General features: G+C 34.3%; 1 protein-coding gene across 14 annotated transcripts in view; it reads right to left on the bottom strand.

The window, feature by feature from the left end:
• The window catches only part of NETO1 (neuropilin and tolloid like 1), an 84,137-nt gene that overhangs the window by 49,178 nt on the left and 16,576 nt on the right, over positions 1 to 18,383 (bottom strand). For 13 of the 14 annotated variants that reach the window (XR_007200395.1, XR_007200394.1, XR_007200396.1 and 10 more), the window contains exons 5-6: positions 422 to 463; positions 181 to 308 (exon numbers count right to left, since the gene is read on the bottom strand). Coding sequence is in view for 7 of the 14 variants with exons in the window: in XM_048289300.1 (XP_048145257.1) it covers positions 181 to 308; positions 422 to 463 (170 nt within the window). In the remaining 7 variants the exon portion in view is untranslated. Of the gene's footprint in view, positions 1 to 180; positions 340 to 421; positions 464 to 18,383 lie in introns of those variants that run through there. The other variant, XM_048289301.1, reaches the window with a different exon arrangement.

Genomic DNA, 18,383 nt, shown 5'->3' with positions numbered 1-18,383 from the left:
AGGTGGTTATTTTGGCTGAGATAACAAATTACCCTTCCACAGCAGAAGGAAGAAAATAGTTTACAGTTCAAGCTGTAAAGTTATTAAACGAGATCTGACTGTACTAAGAAATGCACAATATATTAGAAAAGTCAATTTCTTAAATTAAATGGCAAATCAGCAAGTGGATGAAGGACTGACCTTGGATCGGGGTGGTGCTCGGATGTACCATTTACAGTCTACTGCTTCAGTTTCAGAAGCTTTTCCTTCTTTAACAATTTGTACAGATTCCACAATTCCTTCAGGTCCTCCCATCTCAAACTCACAAACTGAATAACAAAACACCAGAAAAAATGAAACCTGAACAGCAAACAAAAATGTTTTCTACAGCAGAATATAAAGGCCTCCAAGTTAGAAAAAAACCCAAAAACAACATACCAACCTGGCAATGGCTTCAAAACCCCAAGGTCCTTAAAATCTGGATCTTAAAAATAGAGAAAGACAAAATTAGTTTTGTTCAATATTCTAGGATGTTATGTCAATATGCTCAAATTTTATAATGCACTTTAGTTATATAATTATACATAGATCTCTTGGAAATAAGAAATGTTTCAAAACTATGGCAACACAATAATTATTAATGCAGAAATTACTGATATCGTCATACCAAGTTATTTTTTTCTGTTACGAAATCCTGCTTCTCTCTGTCTGTCCCTTTCAGAAGGGTACAAAAATATTTCTGCGTACATTAGCGAGAACATCACACACAGCTAACCACATGACATTTTAATACATCAGCCTAATGAAAGAGGATATATTTACAGATCCATTCAGAATCTTTTTGCCTATTTTGCATTTTGCAGAATAACACTCAACTTAACTAGAGAAATCTGAATTTAATTCTGTGTTTATGAATACTCTGCCATCCGTACTGCCCAAGAGGTGACACTTTCTTTGTCAGAAAAATCCATTTGGTCTTACTGGAAAAATTATTCCATAAGAATTACCATTAGAAGTTATTGTCCTAACAAGGTAATGTCTAATACATGTGCTATTTTCCATCAGATAAACATGACTGTATTTATTATTTGAGAGGGTTTGTATCATGTTTTTATAGTCAGGTGTCATACAGAGATGAAGTGAATTGGGTCTTAGACCTATGCTTCAACAGACAGCTATGCAATAGACAAATGATCATTTCACAAAATGTGGCTCAGTTTGAAGATACTGTCCAAAACCAGAAATATGAAAGACTAAAACATTTCAAGAAATGATTTCTTAGAATAGACTGGTCTTGTCTGGGAAATTTTTATCACTTGCACTGCTTTTCTACCTAAAATGAATGTTGTGCACTTTTTTCTCACTTATGGAACTGATCTTCTTGTTTCAGAATTGGGTCAGTGTAAGAAGGAACTATAAATAAAAAAAAGAAGAGAAATTTTGGAAGAATGAGATGTATCAAATGAAAAAAACATTAAACTCGCAACTAACCCACCAAATCTGCTGTTTCCCTCTAGCCTTAGCAAATTAAGAACAGTAAGAATCATAACCAGATAATATAACAAAATAGTCTAGTGCTGAATAAGCAAGATCAGCCATTTTAACCTAAACAGTCAAAAGGTGTTGACTTCAAAAACTGGAGCTGTAAAATCACTTTTTAAATTGCCCTTCTATACCCAGGCTGCTGTTCTTCCCAAATTTCTTTTACAGTTGCACAACATAAATCATGAGTAAATATTCATGAATTTACAGGACTGCAAATATAGCTGAGCAGGCAATTAGTATTAATTGTCAAGCATTTTTATAGATCAGTAGATGGACATGATTACCAACAACACTAAATGTAATCAAATATTTCAGCTAATTACTTAGATACTGATATCTAGCTCTGAAAGTGAGATACTTAAAGGAAATCTACTTTTACTTATGGTTCAAACTAACATCCCAACTGTATCTCATGTAACCATTGCATTCCTTCCTTTTACTGAGTTTGCAAGGATCACTCAGATTTACTGAAAACACTCCACCACATTAGTAAAGTACTGAGGAGGAAAGAAGGTGAAAAGGGTCCTGCCAGGATTTCCACCATATGAAAGGGTTTTCATATAAAGCAGTGCTAGTAGCAAATATCCAGGCTGAAATACAATCTAGACCATACAATTTGACCTGAGAAACAACTCTGAAAGTATCTTCTCATTTAACAATACAGCATTGTTGGTAACAATGCACACAGAAATGCACAATCCATTAACATTCTAGAAATAATGTAGATCTGCTCAGTTTTAAAAAATAAACTTTTGCAAGATTTAAACATTTCAAGAGTGAAAGGGAAATAAAATCTACTACACATGAGGTGATAACCCTTCATTAAATATTGCTATAATACCAATGCTACTATAATAAAAACAAAATCTGTAAATAAGATATTTTCACAGATGCTTAAAATTCAACCATGTTTAAGCATGTTTACCTAGAAAATATGGTTTTAGCAGCTCTTCTGTATGTAATCCAATCAAATTGTTATTCTCAGTCTGGCTGGGTCAGACCATTAATGCTATATAAACATTGACTGTCTAGATCTTCCAATAGACAGATGAAAATCATGTTCCCGTAAGGAAAACACCCAAGACTGGAAAATTTTCTGTGAAAAATAAGATGGATCACCCATAAGGAGAGAGAAAATGGGAGGCAAAATAGGAAGCAAGATGGAGCTGCTAGACACAGTCCAAAAAAGTGTCATTAATTTTTTTAAGGGGCATATGAGGAAAGGTTGATAGAGTTGGGACTGTTCAGCCTGGAGAAGGGAAGGGTCAGAGGTGATCCCACCAAGGTTTACAAAAACCTAATGGAAGGGTGCAAAGAGGATGGTGCCAGGCTCTTTTCAGTGGCATCCAGTGACAGAACAAGAGGCAGTGAGCACACCTTGAATCACAGGAGGTTCCATCTGAATATCAGGAAACACATCTCCAGTATGAGGTGACTCAGGACTAGCAAGGTAGCAGAGAGATTGTGGAGTCACTATCCTTGGAGATACTCAATATCTGTCTAGACATGATCCTAGGCAAGAGGCTCTAGGTGACCCTGCTTGAAAAGGGGGTTGGACAAGATGACCTCCAGAGGTGCCTTCTGAGATCAGCCATTTTCTGATTCTCTGATTTTGTAATAATTAAAGAACAGAATCGGATAACAGCGAAATAACCAGTCAAAAGACTAGATCTATTATCTGAGGTAGCAGCAGAGGTTAGACAAATCTCTATCACAATGCAGACTTGTTTTGTGGAATTTGCTCTGAGTCTCAGAAACATATACATCCAGCCTGGAGAAATCTGAAATACTTAGGCCTGTTTTTAAAAAGCTCCACTAGGTCTTCATGGGAGACTCTAAAGATTTTGGATGCTGGCTCTGGAATCTATATTTTCCACGGAACCATACTACATTACTTTATTTTTCATTTCACTGTTCCTGTGCAAGAAGTCTGGCTCTTCTAAACAGCTGGGAAACATGAAATTTAAATGCAAAAACAGGACAATTGTAAGCAGTTAGGGCACTTGATTGCTCAAAAATCTTATGAAATAATGAAAATTGTAAAGTTAAAAGGCATTGTACGTCAACTGGATTAAGTCTTCAAAAAGTATGTAAATGACCTTGTTTACAAGTATGCTGCAGCATCTTATGTGATTGCCCAGCTGCAGTATATCCACACAGAAACATGTTTAGCCACCAGTGCATGCACGTATGCATGCAATGCCTCATTCCTTGTCACTTGCACAGAAGGTGAAATTCTTTAAATTTAAATTACTTGAATAATTTCTGTAAGACACAGGGAAAATGCATAAAGTTCAAACTAATTACTAGCAACAAGATGTTCTGCTGGTAAGTATTATTGCAAATCAATTTTAAAAGATCACTTTTTGAATTAAAAAATCCAGTTATAAAGACCGTTCAACTTGTGTTCAAAGACAGATTGCATAAGGCTTTTATAAGTAATGTTGTAATGCAGAAAAATTTGAGTATTTTCTCTCTTACAAATGCAAAATTTGTAAGTAAACCTCTTGCATTTTATTCGAATTTCCTTAGCTTTTCATATAAAATTCATTTGGGCACTTTTTTACCCTGCAACTTCAAACCTGCTGCTTTCACTGATAAAAAATAATAGATATCTCACTCTTGGAAGTCAAAAGATACAAGTTAACATTTTAATATCTCTTTTAAAAAATGGAAGATTGAGTTTGTGTGTTCCTGATCATAGCTGGACTACAGTATACTTAATCATGCATTTTTTTTAATATCTGAAGTGCAATATATACAGTAAAGAACATGAGCAATTGCTTTACAGTTAAAAGTCAAGGGGAGGAAAATATGTAATACAAAACTCTTGTGCAGAATAACTTTTGAAGTATTTTTCTCTTTTCTTCTATAAATGAGATGTGAAGGAATTATTTGAACTATTTGAACAAACCATACACTACAAAGGTTTGATGTTTAAAATGTAAGGGTGTTTTTGCTGTTTGTGAATACAAAAACCTCCTTTTTAATAGATACATACAGAAAGTAGTCACAGTAGGTTGAAGCCATATTTCCTAATCAGAAGCAGTGAACTATCCACTTTTACTCACTGATCAGAAAACTGTAGATATATCTTTCTATTTCTCTGCCTTTGACTAGAAATAGATATTCAACTTCTATCCATCAATATTAACAAATTTTAACACATGTACATGCTTCTCTCTAAGAGAACTTATTAGAGACCTGATTTTGCATGTAAATACTCATAGAATAGTGGAGAGAATTGCACTATTCAGAAAGCCACCAGTTATTTATCTTCAAGTTCACTAAGTCAGGTTCTTTTACAATGATTTCTGGGAGCCTAAACTGTTCCTGCCCTTGAGGCGTGAAGTATAGTTCTCTATAAAAGCAGAGGTTGCAGAATTCAGTACAGAAAAGGACAATTATTCTGAGGTATTTTATGTCATTGCCTCATAGTATTTGATGATAGAGTAAAAGTATTAGAAGAAGATGGTCAAAAGATTTAAAAGCATAAAAATCTGCTCAAATAATCACTAAAATAATCCTAAACTAGAAAAACATTTCTATAAGTAAGCACTGTTCATGTGGTGTTCAAACGGAACTTAGCTATTCTGCTGGAGTGAGTAAAGAAAAACAAGTAAGAAGAAAAACAACATGAAGTTAAATAGCTGTGCAAAAATCCACAAATTATTTTTTATTAGCCTAAAATGATTTTTTCCAGATGGCTCTTACATATTTGTAGTCTTCTTGAAACTTCTATATATGTCTATATTTGTACCAATGATATCAAAAGGTCTTCAAAGAAAGCCTGTAGTTTGCTAGACACTGTGGAAAGGTTCTACAATAATTATAGTGGGCACTATTATGTGCTGTATTTGCTCTTTGTTTTCTACGTTTTCTTTTAAGGGCAATACTGTGAGTATTGCTGGTCTTTCGGAGGCTACATATTTATAAACTAAAATAATGCTTCTCAAATTTTTCACTCCTTAGCAAAGTCATGAAAGAACTCAAAGCTGATAAGTGAAAATGTAGCAGTGAACATGACTCCTGCTATTTCACCTTGAAGATCTACCTGCCATTAAATCAGCAAAAAGTCATATGAAGACAAATATTGTTGAAATAACATCAACTATCACCCAAAAGTTTGATTTCTACCATATCTTCTTTTTTTTTCATTTTTTTCTTTTGTCACTTTACTACTCTCAGCTCATACTTACAAAATATCTTTATAGTGTAATTAATATATATAGTGATTTGCAAACTGTACTGCTATGGTGGCCTCAGTAAAATGAGATATACTGCAAATGTTAGCAATAGTCAGACGTTTGTATGCCTAAAGTATGTTTCTTTGTTTCTTTGACATCTCTTTGGAAATAAAAATGCTGTATCAACAGAAAAAGAAAAAGGGAAAAACAAAATCTATGTCTTTGCATAACTTCTTGCTAAGATTAGTCAAACTGGGCAGACAAGAAGCACCTGAATGAATTCCACTGCAATAGAGCACATGATAATAGAAGTTGCAGTTAAATTTCTCTTTTCATGCACACAGTGACAGGCTTTGAGATTTTAGCCTGCTTGCCTCTGTTGTCTATTCGGTAAACCATTTAGACTAGGGTCTTTCTCCCATGTAAATTTTGTATGGTTGGGAACCATGTCAGAAAGCAAAAGGTCTCATGAGGTTCTGGGTCTCATCCTCAAATGGTGTTTGAGCTATTTGATATGTGCTCCTAAATCCCAGAAGTGAGAAGTTCCTCTTCGAACTGACCTAGTAACAAAGGAGAGCAAGAATGGGCAACGATGTCATCATAGGCTGATCAATGGAGAGGGGAAGCCCTGGAGCCTTGATATGTGTGAGATTATTTGGCAGATCATTTTTATTATGTTAAATATTTACACTAGCAGCTGAGTGCTCCAATTAGGCATTATATTCCCTTTATGCAGGCCACTGTTTGTGGAAATTCAGGGAAAAAATGATCCTATGATGAATATTTCAAGGGCTGCATTTACCTTTGTGTGCCGGTTGCCCAAAAATATTGAAACAAGACTGAATGAGCTCAGGAGTCCACTTTATCTGAGTAATGCAGCCTTGCTGTGACAGTGCAGCTGACTTGACTGCCAGGACTGACTATCAGTCAAGGGCAGCACCCTGTCTGTGTCTCCCCAAGATAATATCCTGGAGGCTTCCTGTAATTGACTAATGGTCTCTGAACTGGACTAGGAAGAGAGATGTGCAACACTACGGTGCTTTTCCTGAACAATGTTGAATTCTAAGTATTCCTAGTCATGCAACTTCAGTGGAATACTACTAAAGACTCAGGATTTTTCTCATTGTTTTTTATAGATGACTTCTAGCCCAGTCCAAGGAAATAACAGTTTAAGTTCATGTCAGAAGACTAGGGGAAAAAATGAGCCTGAGGGTTTAGCCACAACTGAGTACCAGGCATTACTTCTGCAGGTTGAACCGATTTACACATGGTTATTTCTTGCTACCACTGAGTGCAGAATCTGCACATCCTTTTCACGATATTCATGCTGGATCAGTCCATAGGGTGGATTTCTCAGGACAGAAGGATCTTATGAGAACAGCTTTCTGACTTAAAATAGCCTTTGTTGTTTTATCATAGGAGAAATGTTTTCTCCTAGTTTTACCTCAGAACATTCAACAGAATGAATACATTCACTGTAGTGTTCTTTTGAATAGCTACATCTTTTAGAGCTGTTATAGTCAAAAATTGTACTACTTGTGCTGCTTCAAATAGTACTGTATAACCTGTAGTTTACCACACATTGTGACACATTTTCAATTAAAAAAGAAATACAACACAGTGTTTATAGCTACTAATATTCTCCTACTGGAGAATAGTAGCTGGCCATGCCAGCGATGGCATCTTTTTGAAGATAACTGCATCTCACATGAGAAGCTCAAATATCTCCTCTAATTTCCACGTGTGAATATCTCACTTTCCACTTTAGCAAGAGAATTTTTCCACTGTCTTCAAATATTTTTCTCTTACAGCCTAGCAAAACAGCAGGTAGTCTTTTGCTAAAGTGAAGAATTGTGTCAGAGAGCACCAGAGGGAACTGAATTGTGTTTGTAAAAACAACTGCATGCTTAATCATCAATGGGCATATATCAGAAGGAGATGAAACAGACAAAATGCCCCAGAAAACAAGATTCTTAGAGTAGAAACAAGTGAAATAGCCACAGACAGAAAAATCCCATTCATTAGTTTACTATGCAATTGCTAGATTTTTGAAAGTTATTGGATGAATTATGTTCTAGTACTCTCCTGTAACAAAGTCATTGTATGATTCAAAAAGTCAATGTCACAGGACGTTTTTTAAATGTATTCTGTATCCAGGGTAGAAATCTTTAGGATCAAAGGGAAAAAATCTAGGTTTTCATCCCCACTGGAACATTTTTCTTAAGGAAAAACTAGAAAAAAAACCCTAGCATATATCAAAGGAAAAGTGAAATTCATTTTTTAAACCCAATTGTCACCTCCAATTGTAATTATATATGCCCACCACAGACACTTTCAGAGAACAAGAAGAGGAATTATAAATCCACACAGCTCAGTGAATTGCTGAGGAAGACATATTAACACCAAGTCCCAAAAACAACTGTGGGAAAAGTAAGTCTTCTGTCCTGTCATTTCAGAATTCATAGCAGTATAAATTTCACTGACACCAGATCTTTCCTTCTTCTTCTGCTACACTTAGGTTTTCTGGCTAGAAACTGTCCTTTCAAGGAACACTGAGCTGTTGACCTCAGCATTTTCCCCAAATGTACAGAATGATAAGATGGGTTTTCAAGAACTTTAGCTGCAGAGTATATTGGGGAGCATCTTTGGAGATATTCTAACACTTCTGCTTCTTCATCTTTTCAACTGCATAGGGCAGCAGCCCTCTCTGAGGAAGGGTTTCAGAAAGAAGTCTGTGTTAAACTGTGAATTCCCTACTTAAATTACCCACAGCCTTAGGAATTTTACATTTTATTATACAAGGTAACATTCAGATATTTAAAGGACAAAAAGAATGTACTGGAAATAAGCAATAATCATTCCCCTTTTTCTAGTATTATGACATTCAACTTCTCCTGAGATTATGGGAGGAAAACATTTAGATAATTTTTGGTTAATCTAGGCTTTACAGACAGGTTTTTTGCCTTACAATTAATTTGCTTCCTATTGGTTATAACTTCATGAGAGTGACTTTCCCTTTTGTTCAAATTGATAATTTTTCTCTAATTTCATGCAATTAAAAGTGCCAGAGAAAGTTCAAACCTCAATTGATTCCTAATACTGACCTAGAGTAGACATAAACTGTTAGAAACAAGACATGAGGTCAGCTAGGACTTCTATTATTTTGATGAGAAAAGTCCTACTGTATGCTTTACTATGTAAACCAAACATAATTCACACCAGCTCTTGCCCCAAACATTTCCACTTAAATTAATGAATAAACATTGTTCCTCATAAACAACGCTAACATATGTTTTGCTGCATGCTCACATGAAAAAATCAACATGAAAATAAGTTCTAAAACAGGGGATATTGTCTTCAATCTTTTTAATTTTTCTTTAAACAACATTCTTCTAATGAATTCTCAGTCCTCTCTGAGTAGCATTTATGCCACATGCTCTGTGTTCACAAAATGCCCTCAAACTGGTTGGTCATGAACATCACAAACAAATGAGTCTGTGGGTAAGTGGAGATTTGGAACCTAGAATCTGAGTAGAGTTACATTCATGTCTATAAAACTCTGTTGCCTCTGACTTTTCCTTATCCCAGAAACTCCACATTCAGCTATCCTTACCCAGTGATTATATTAAGTATAGGTTAGTAAAATTTTAATTCTACTATCATAACGTTTTAGGTTTAAAAATTATAGTTTACATGGAATTTAAGAGATTTACCTTTTTTCCCCCTCTGTTCAAAATCTACCAGTCTGAAGCAGTGATATTATTTTCACTGGATTTACTCATAATTTTAATATTGATTCTAAAAGAAGCAAGTTTAGGCCCAGAATCGGAGTTGAATTTAGCAATTGATTGAGTCCTACACTGACAAACTGGTTCAGCCAAATACAGAGAATAAACACTGATCTTTTGCATCACATTCACAAATAAGACATTGTGGTTCACTGAATCACACTTCAGAAAGGCAGTGTTCATAAGTCCTTCTGTCTACTTTATACAATACCCAATATTGCTGTGTAACTGGCTCAAGAGACAGGGAAAAGAACAGCAAAATGGGTACTGATTAGAGATTGTCTAGTTCTACCATTGATATGGTAATATTTAGAAGAAATGAGGACCCAGGAGAGTTTTGACTTGCAGCAGCAGCAGGTCAAACATGATGGCCAGTCACAGCTCTCAGGATTGTTAAGTAGGTGTCAGCTGCTTACCCAACAAGTAGACAATAATTAAAATTCATTTGACCAGATCAAGTTTTTGACTGCCAAACAGCAGGATTTTTCCTAGCTTGATTTAAAAGAGTCATTTAAAGTTCTAGAGATAACAATGAAAAAAAAGTCAACTATAAATTAAACCTTTCCTTAAAAAGTACTTAGTAAATCATTGATCTATATTTATATTGAAATATCACTGATATGCAATACTCTAGAGTACAAAGAACTGTATTATTGCTACAAATTCTTGTGGAGGATGCACATAAAATGACAGACATTCAAACTCCCAAATTTGATTTTTAAAATCTTAGGCCAGCATGTATTTTATTAAAAAAAACACTATAAAATTATTTTGTAGAATATCAGTATGACATGCATAGTTGGCAGCAGTTAATAACCAACTGCCTAAAGCCCATAATGAAATCAGCATTTAGGAATAAAATATTTTTAGGAAGTATTTTCTGCATTCTCTTTTAATATTAATTTTCACGTAGACTTGAAAAATGAGCTACAGGAAAAGAAAATAAAAGAAAGGAAAAAAAATCAAAAGAAAACAAGAGGAGTGCAATACAATCTTTTGTTAACCCACATACTGCAACCAGCAGATTTGATAACATTGTCTCTTGAGCTTCAACTATCAGATAACATCTGGCAAATGATGTATGTAAGTCCTGTTACACAACATCTTCTGGCTTCTCAGTGTCATCTAGGGGACTGATATGTGACTAGAATAACACATTTCACACTGCCTGCTTCTGTCATGCTAGTACAAAATTTTAACAATGGATGTGTCACAGAAACCAGTTTATCTAATCCTGAATTCTCAAAAAATTTTTTGCAATTACTTTTTATCATCTTACTCATGAGTCAAACAAACTTTCTTAACAGAAACAGCTGGATATTAGATAGACTTTTGACAACCAGGTATTAAAATAAATTTTTTTCATCTTTAATGTAATGACCTCTGTAGCAATATTTTTGAAGTGTTGATCAAAAGCATTTGTTTACTTATTTTCACAATTTTGCAGTGAATTTATTCCTTTCAGTGGCATTCTCAATTGTTTGGTACATCTCATCACCCTATAAACTAAAAAGCAAAAATTAATTGGAAGTACATTTTACAACGTGTATTCCAGACCAAAACATTTTTTCTCATTGAAGTTAAAACCTTCTCTACAAACCTATTTGAGGAAACTGCAATGTCAGGCATTCACCACCCAGTGAATTGCAGACTATGCTGCAATGATGTAAACAATATGAATTTTAAATAATCAAGAAGAGTTTTCAGAGCAAGAATATTATTATTATTATATGATAATTGTCTCTTTCAAAAAATTATCCATAAGTACTGCTCCATTTTTATTTGAAAAAGGTCCTTTGACAATGGATGCATGAACAAAAGTTCAAGTAGTGGAAGTGTAGTAAAAATGTAATGGAAACTTTATTTTATGTTTCAAATTTTAAATCCAAGGAGTGGAACCAGTACTCACTGCAAATGATTGCAGAATTTGTAACACTTCATTTTACAGCTTGTAAATCTGACTGACCAACTGAGTTGAACCAAAAAAGCTTATCTGAATTAACTATGCTTTAAGCAGATCGAAGAAAATAATTTCATTTCAGACAATTCCAGGATAGTTTTTTTAGGAACAAGGATATCTAGAGGAAGAACAGCACAGGAAGACAGAAAAATAATTAATCACGGTGTACTAACTTCAACAAAAACTCAACTTATTGAAACAAAATATTTTGTAAAAAAAAGGAAAAACAGGGATAGAGTAAGTTGAACCTATTTAAAGCTGTATTAGTTTGATACTTTGCAAATAGACAAATGCTGAATTGATATAGATCTACCACATCCCTTGCAAGAAGGTAGAAAACCAGTTTCAGTTCATTAAGAGTTGAAGAAACGGTAGTTTCACTCCCCAAAACTAAAAATATTTCATTTTTACTTAGTTCAATAGATAGAAAAGTAGAGGACAGTTTTTAAATGTACTTACTTTTAAGTAAGTACCCAAGCCTAGAGATTGCCTGGATTTAGGCACATGCTTAGATGTAGGCTTCCTGAAATTCTTTGCTAAATTGAGACTAGATTTAGTGGCTTGTCAGTGCAGCATTTGAGCATAGTAAGCTTAAGCAACTGTTCTTTGGAATTATCCTTGGGCATATCAGAAAGTAATTTCAGAGATTTTTGATGGATTACGGTGTTAAATTATAGTAGCTGTTATTCTTATTTGGCCTGAAGGCCTTTATGAAAGGAGCGGCTTTGCAGAGAAAAAAATAGGGACACCTAAGCATTTGGATTTGTCACAATAAAATAAAACCCTGTGCAAATTGAAAATATGTACACATTGAACATAAATTGAACAAAAAATGACTTGTTGATTTTCCTAAACGAAAGATTAGGAATATCTCTATCTAATGTGAGTTAATATTATAAGGAAAAACTCCCACATTTAATCTACTCAAATATTCACAAATATTAAACAACACCCACAATAAGCAAGTGACTCTTGCATGAACTCAATTTTATTGAAAATTGAATTCTTTTAAAATAGGACTTCAAAATTTTAACTTCTCACTGCCTCAATTTGTCATGATCATTTTAGGACAACACACCTTGTTGTATAGATTACATCAGTCAATGCTATTGAGAGGATGTTTGTTTGTATCTCCTCAGTGTATGTAAAAGGTAAAAGTATATATGGTAAAAGGAAGTTGTCAGTAGCTTGACATAGGCTATAATTCTACAGAGAGAGAGAAAAGAAAGGAAAAAGCAAATAGGACTAAGTAGGGGTGTTAATAAGCTTGATTCACAGTCTTGATTTTTCACAAATTTTGTGTCTAGCAATAGATATATTGGCCAGATTTAGCCATAGAGATGACACCTACTTCTCACAGATATCATTGTATAATCTGTTTCTCACATGAAAAGGACTTTACATGATATTATTTCTCTAACCCATGACAGCAGTACAATATTAAAGATTGCAGCAGGCTCTTTGATATCTTAGCCCATAATAGAAGAAAAAGAGAAGATGGATCAAAGGCATAGATGCTCTAATGGGCAGGCTAAATTTATTTACAAAATATTTAAAACAAAATTTGTGTCAAAGTTGAATGAAGCATGATTTTATTTTTAGACCTGCCCATGAAAGAAGCTCAAGTGTGATATCTGAAATTAAAGTATTACATAGTCTACATTACTCAACAAGACAGTAAACAAATCAAGATAGGTCTTAGCCGTTATCAATATAGCAAAAGATATATTAAGATGACAAAAAACACCCACTAGAACTACAAATATACAAATAATATTCAATAACATTCAATCTCAGTACTGGTAAGCAGAAGAGATTCTCTGGATTGTCCTCTTCACAAAAATATGAGTACTGTCCTTAGAAAATGAACAAACGCTAGGCAATAGATGAGTGTACGCAACAAAGGGTGACAGAAGATTTACTTCTTATTGGACATGTTTCATCATTTACTAAATATTGCCTACTGCAAAAATATTCAGTTCTGGAAACAGAAACGTGACTCAGTTTTCCAAGGACTTAAGTGTACAAAGCTACTAATTATTGGGCAAGAACCCTGTTTATTAGCCAAAGGGAACTGAGTGATTTCTAACAAGAGTTTGTGTATATTTCTTTAAGGAGAATTAGCTAGAACCACTATCCAAAGAGTAAAAAATCTGTTAAGGAAAGGTAAATATCTCAATAAAGGTCATTATTTATTGCTGCTAGAATTGAGAAATGCTTCATTAAATAAAATAGACAATAACAGAAAAAATCTACAATCACAGTTACTTGAACCTATGCAAAAAGATGACTGAAAAGAAATGATATAAACATGGGTTTTACCTAATAAATACTGACAGCTGAAGAATCAAACCTGTCGCAACTGAGTGGCTACACTAAAAAATAGTTTTTCTGCCTAACAGATGGGCCACAGTCAGACTGATTAAACAAAAGCACTGGGGCAATTGCTAAGATTTATTTGCTATACCAGTAACACCTTATAAACCTGTAGATAGAATGCATAAAGATGAAAATTGAACAGCTTAAGTATAAATAAAAAAAAATAAGAATTGCTTCAATGTCAGCAGAATCTCTCCAGATATCCACAATTCCAAGGTCACTAAGAGAAACTATTACAGCCAACAACAGTGTTGTCAGGATGAGACCACAACGCAACCACCTAGGAGCGCATCCCACTATAAGGTATTAGAAAATCTGCCAGATGAGAAAATCAGATGACCTGGAAAACCTTTGAAGAGTATTCAAAAACTCCTTATTTATTACATATGACACAAAGAAGTTTCCAATTTTTCCCTGGAAGAAGTGCTATAATGTCTGAATGAGAGCTACCAAGTAACACTTAACAACAGGTTTCGGAGGTGCTGTTCTGCATGTGGGTAGTGAAAATTCTCATTGTAAATAAGTTATTTATAAACACTTGTGGAAGATGACTACCCAGGCTTTCTGTTCAGTATAAATTCCATAATATCCTCCCTGATTTGCCATTTCCAAGTGCTCCATAAACATTACAGAGAAATCAAGACTTAATAGGCAAAACAAATGTCCAGGGCCCACTGGTTATTTCCTCATTTTATAAGTGTTTAAAGCAAAGGGTAATCACTTTATATCAGACCTAAGGTTAAGCTAACTCAGCATAGTATTTACACAAAGCCAAAAGTTTATCCTTAGGGAAAAGAGGATAAGAAAAAGACCATATTTAAGGAAAATCCTCTGCTGCTTCTAAGATTTAGATTTAATTGTTCTGTAACAAGTAATAATATAAACTATTTATAGAATGACAGTGGTATTGTAAAAATGCAGTTTAATCTAAAAATGTTGGTTTTCTAGGACTAATTTTGAATGTACTTCTAAGCTTCCTAAAGATCCCTCACAGGTGCTCCAAAAACAGACATTTTATCAGAGAAATGAGATTCCTCTGAAAATAATATTTATCATTGCAACATCATTATCACCATTATTGGTGAGATTGCCTACGAATGAAGAAAGGTGTTTCCTGTGGAGGTGGAATAGAATTATTTGTACCTGTACTGCTGTAGAATATCCTAGCAAACCCACTCTAGAAGTCTGTGTCCAGCTTCTTATGGAATGAAAACAGGGAAAGCATTTTTGTAGAGAACAGGGGTAGTACTGATGGCAGGGGAAGCAGTAAGCATCCCTAGTTAAGTTGTCATTTTTCTTTACCCCAATGCTAAAATACTTAAAACTGTACCTTATATTTCTCTCGCTCTTGTTTTTACATCAAAGTTCAACAGAGTAGGAACTTAAGTGTTCAACTTCCTTCTGTTGGTAATATGGTACTCCCAGCATTCAGGGATTTCTAAACTAGGAAGTTCTGTATTTGCCTTTTGGGTATTGTCAAAAGAAACATATAGCTATGTGATGGCAAGATGTAATATGGGATCTGAGAACCCCACGAGACCTTTTAGATACTCATTTGCTCCACATAAAGAACAATTTTTCACTTGAAATTCGATATAAACCTGTGATCATGATTTTCAATATAATGCATCATCATACATGAGACCAGATGCCCTAATGCCTTGTAAACAGCAATGAAGTGCCTGACTTTTATGAAGTGCGCTTGTACGAACATACTAAAAGTTCATGACTGAAAAAAGTTGCTTATAACAATTTGAAGTGCTGGGGCCTAGATATCTCAATAAATAAACCAGATTCACTCTTTCGGGGTTTTTATTTGACATTACATGGTTCTGTTTCAAAACTTTAAATGAAGAGTTATAATGAGTAATTTCTCATACTTTCAAACCAACTCTGATCCCAAAGGAAAAACATTGTCTCGCTCAAGGTTGAATGATTCTGGAATTGTTTGTTGGCTCTCAGAAAACTTAACTGGATTTCAAGTGGGTAATTAGAAATAATCAGACCAGATTCAGAAGAGTAAACAAATAAATAAAAGTAAGTGAGCTAACTCACATGGATGTTCAGCTGTCCCAGATGCCTGGGAAATATCCCTTGCTTAAATACACTCAAGGGAGAGCATGGACATTAGATGACAAAATGATTTGATAATATTTTTAGATTTCTAAGATTTTTAGAACTGTGATTGAATTTAATAAATTCACATTAAATTTTTCATGAGTTCGAAAATATGAAAATTCCCCAATGAGGAAGAATTTGGGTTGTTTTTTAATTTTTTCTCTCAAGATAGACGACATAATTATTCCATTACTCTGACATTCACTGCAACAGGAATGTAAAAGTACTGTTACTCTGGTTAGAAAGTGTTTCATATTCCACCTTTTGGGACACAGGATTATAGATCTTTTTTTCTCTTTCTATTCAGGCAGCTGAATAGAAAACATTACTGACTGACGTTTATATTAATGAGGCTAAATAAAAACACAGATGGCTTCTACTAAGTGAAGGAACTGAAAGTAATGATGTGCTATCTTAAGCCACTGTCCTGCAAAATCAGGGACCAGGATAAACAGAAATCTGATTATTCTAGCTGAGCAAGAAAGCTCAAACATAACCTCTGTCTGCCTGAATCCTTGTCTGTACTAAAAAACGGAACCTTTTTAAAGAAGAGTTGTCAATAATTTGAAGTAGTACTTGAATTTTTCTATACAAAACAGTGATTTAACACCACTTTGGAAGAAAGTCTTGAGACAAAACTTTTTAGGAAAAATGAGTGTAACAGATTGAGTCAAAGGACCCAGAACTGTGAAATGAAATTTCAAGTGTAGGCCTTTCAATGTCCCAGAGAACGACAAAACAAGAGCAAGAATGAATTATCCTTTGACTTATCTCATGGGCCTTTCCCTAGACAATCACAACTGTATTCAAAATGAACCAGATCAATCTGAAAATATTGTAACCTGATATATATAGCTCTCATACATCAGATTTCCTTAAAAAGAAACAACCCAATAAAAATGTTTGTATACATTTATGAAGGTTTCATAGCTTCAGATAGTTCAGTTTTGAAATGAACACAGTTAATTAGAACTTAAAAAAATAAAAAATAAAATTGAAATAATATAAAAAAGGTAAAGAAGTTTTCATTTGCTTATAAACTCTCATGTATAAAAAATGGTTGAAAATTTACATGAAATTGAATTTGGTTATTACTGATATTAGCTGTAAGATTGCAAAAGATTAATACTTTTTCCCTTAAGTCAGAGTTTTGACATTGAAAATAGTCTATTATACCATACGTACAACTTCATTCATCCAAATGTCGCATAACACTACAATTTATAAATTACAAAAATTAAAGCCTAAATTATGCTCTTAATAAGGAACTTTTTTTGCAAAACTTTTAGTAGTTTTACCAGTTTCTGGGTGTGTTTGTGTTGGTTAGGTATGTAGCTCTGATTTTGTTGTTAAGTGTTTTCTTCTGCAAGATCTTACCTTTCAGAGAGCTGAAAAGATCTCAGACAGAGGTTTATTTAAATGGAAAAGAATTTATGGCAAAAGACTTATATTTGTTTCTGAAACCCCAGACCCTACTGGACTTTTGCATTGGTGGATGAACTCCCAACAATTTCAATACCAAGGAGTCAAAGAAATTATTGAACAGAAAAGTTCTAGTAATTGAAAATTATTAGTCTATCCCTTAGGATTTTTCCATATAATTTCTTTTTATAGGACTTAGTCCAAACTAGTTTTAAACTGCCTTAGGTGCAGGACTATTTCCATTTGCACAGACTAATAGATCTTCATTGCAGCATTTTTCATGATAACCTAATTGATCTTTTTTTCAACTTCATCCAGTTAGCTGTTTTTATACACCCTGGAGACATAGTAAATAACTTCTTTCCCTGTTTCTCCAGGTACCATTCAAATAACAATAAATGGTTGAAGCTTCAATTTAGTCAAATTTGCTTCTTTTTTTTTTTTTTTTTTTTCTCAAATCTTGGCATGCACCCACACATTTAACATCACATTACTTTATCCTCCATTAAGATCTCAAATACAAAAGAGGCAGATGAGAGACACACCAGGGGTAGGTGGGGACCCTCAAAGATTGCTGATACTCGAGAAATAGCTGCGTTGCACTTGTCACTGGGATGAAGAAAGCCTCCTCTGCAGGTTGAAGTTAGGAAGAGTGTCCTCCTTTTGACAAGTGAGATGAGTGGCAACAAAAACTGCATCTCCCCATAGCATTTAGCTGCTCCAGACAGCAATAGTTTCCAAAGGAGTCTTTGCTTTGGATCATTTTTGTCATGTTCTTTAAAGAGAGGCTAGCTGAAAGTTTTCTTCTGATCTCTCCTTTGTTCATAATTTAATTTTATAAGTTGTCACTACCTAAGCTGAATCTAGGTGGTTTACGTGATGATTTCCGTATTGGAGTCCTCTCCAGCTACTCTGTTATACTCTGGAGTGCAGTCCTCTCTGTGCTACTCTTTTATACAATCTCAAAAGCCATCATTCTGTTTTGTTAATTGGCAGTGACCCCTC

The sequence above is a fragment of the Corvus hawaiiensis genome, chromosome 30, assembly GCF_020740725.1.
Source record: "Corvus hawaiiensis isolate bCorHaw1 chromosome 30, bCorHaw1.pri.cur, whole genome shotgun sequence".
Classification (NCBI taxonomy): domain Eukaryota; kingdom Metazoa; phylum Chordata; class Aves; order Passeriformes; family Corvidae; genus Corvus; species Corvus hawaiiensis.
Note: the sequence above shows the minus strand (reverse complement) of the source record. Positions and strands in the feature narration are given on the sequence as shown.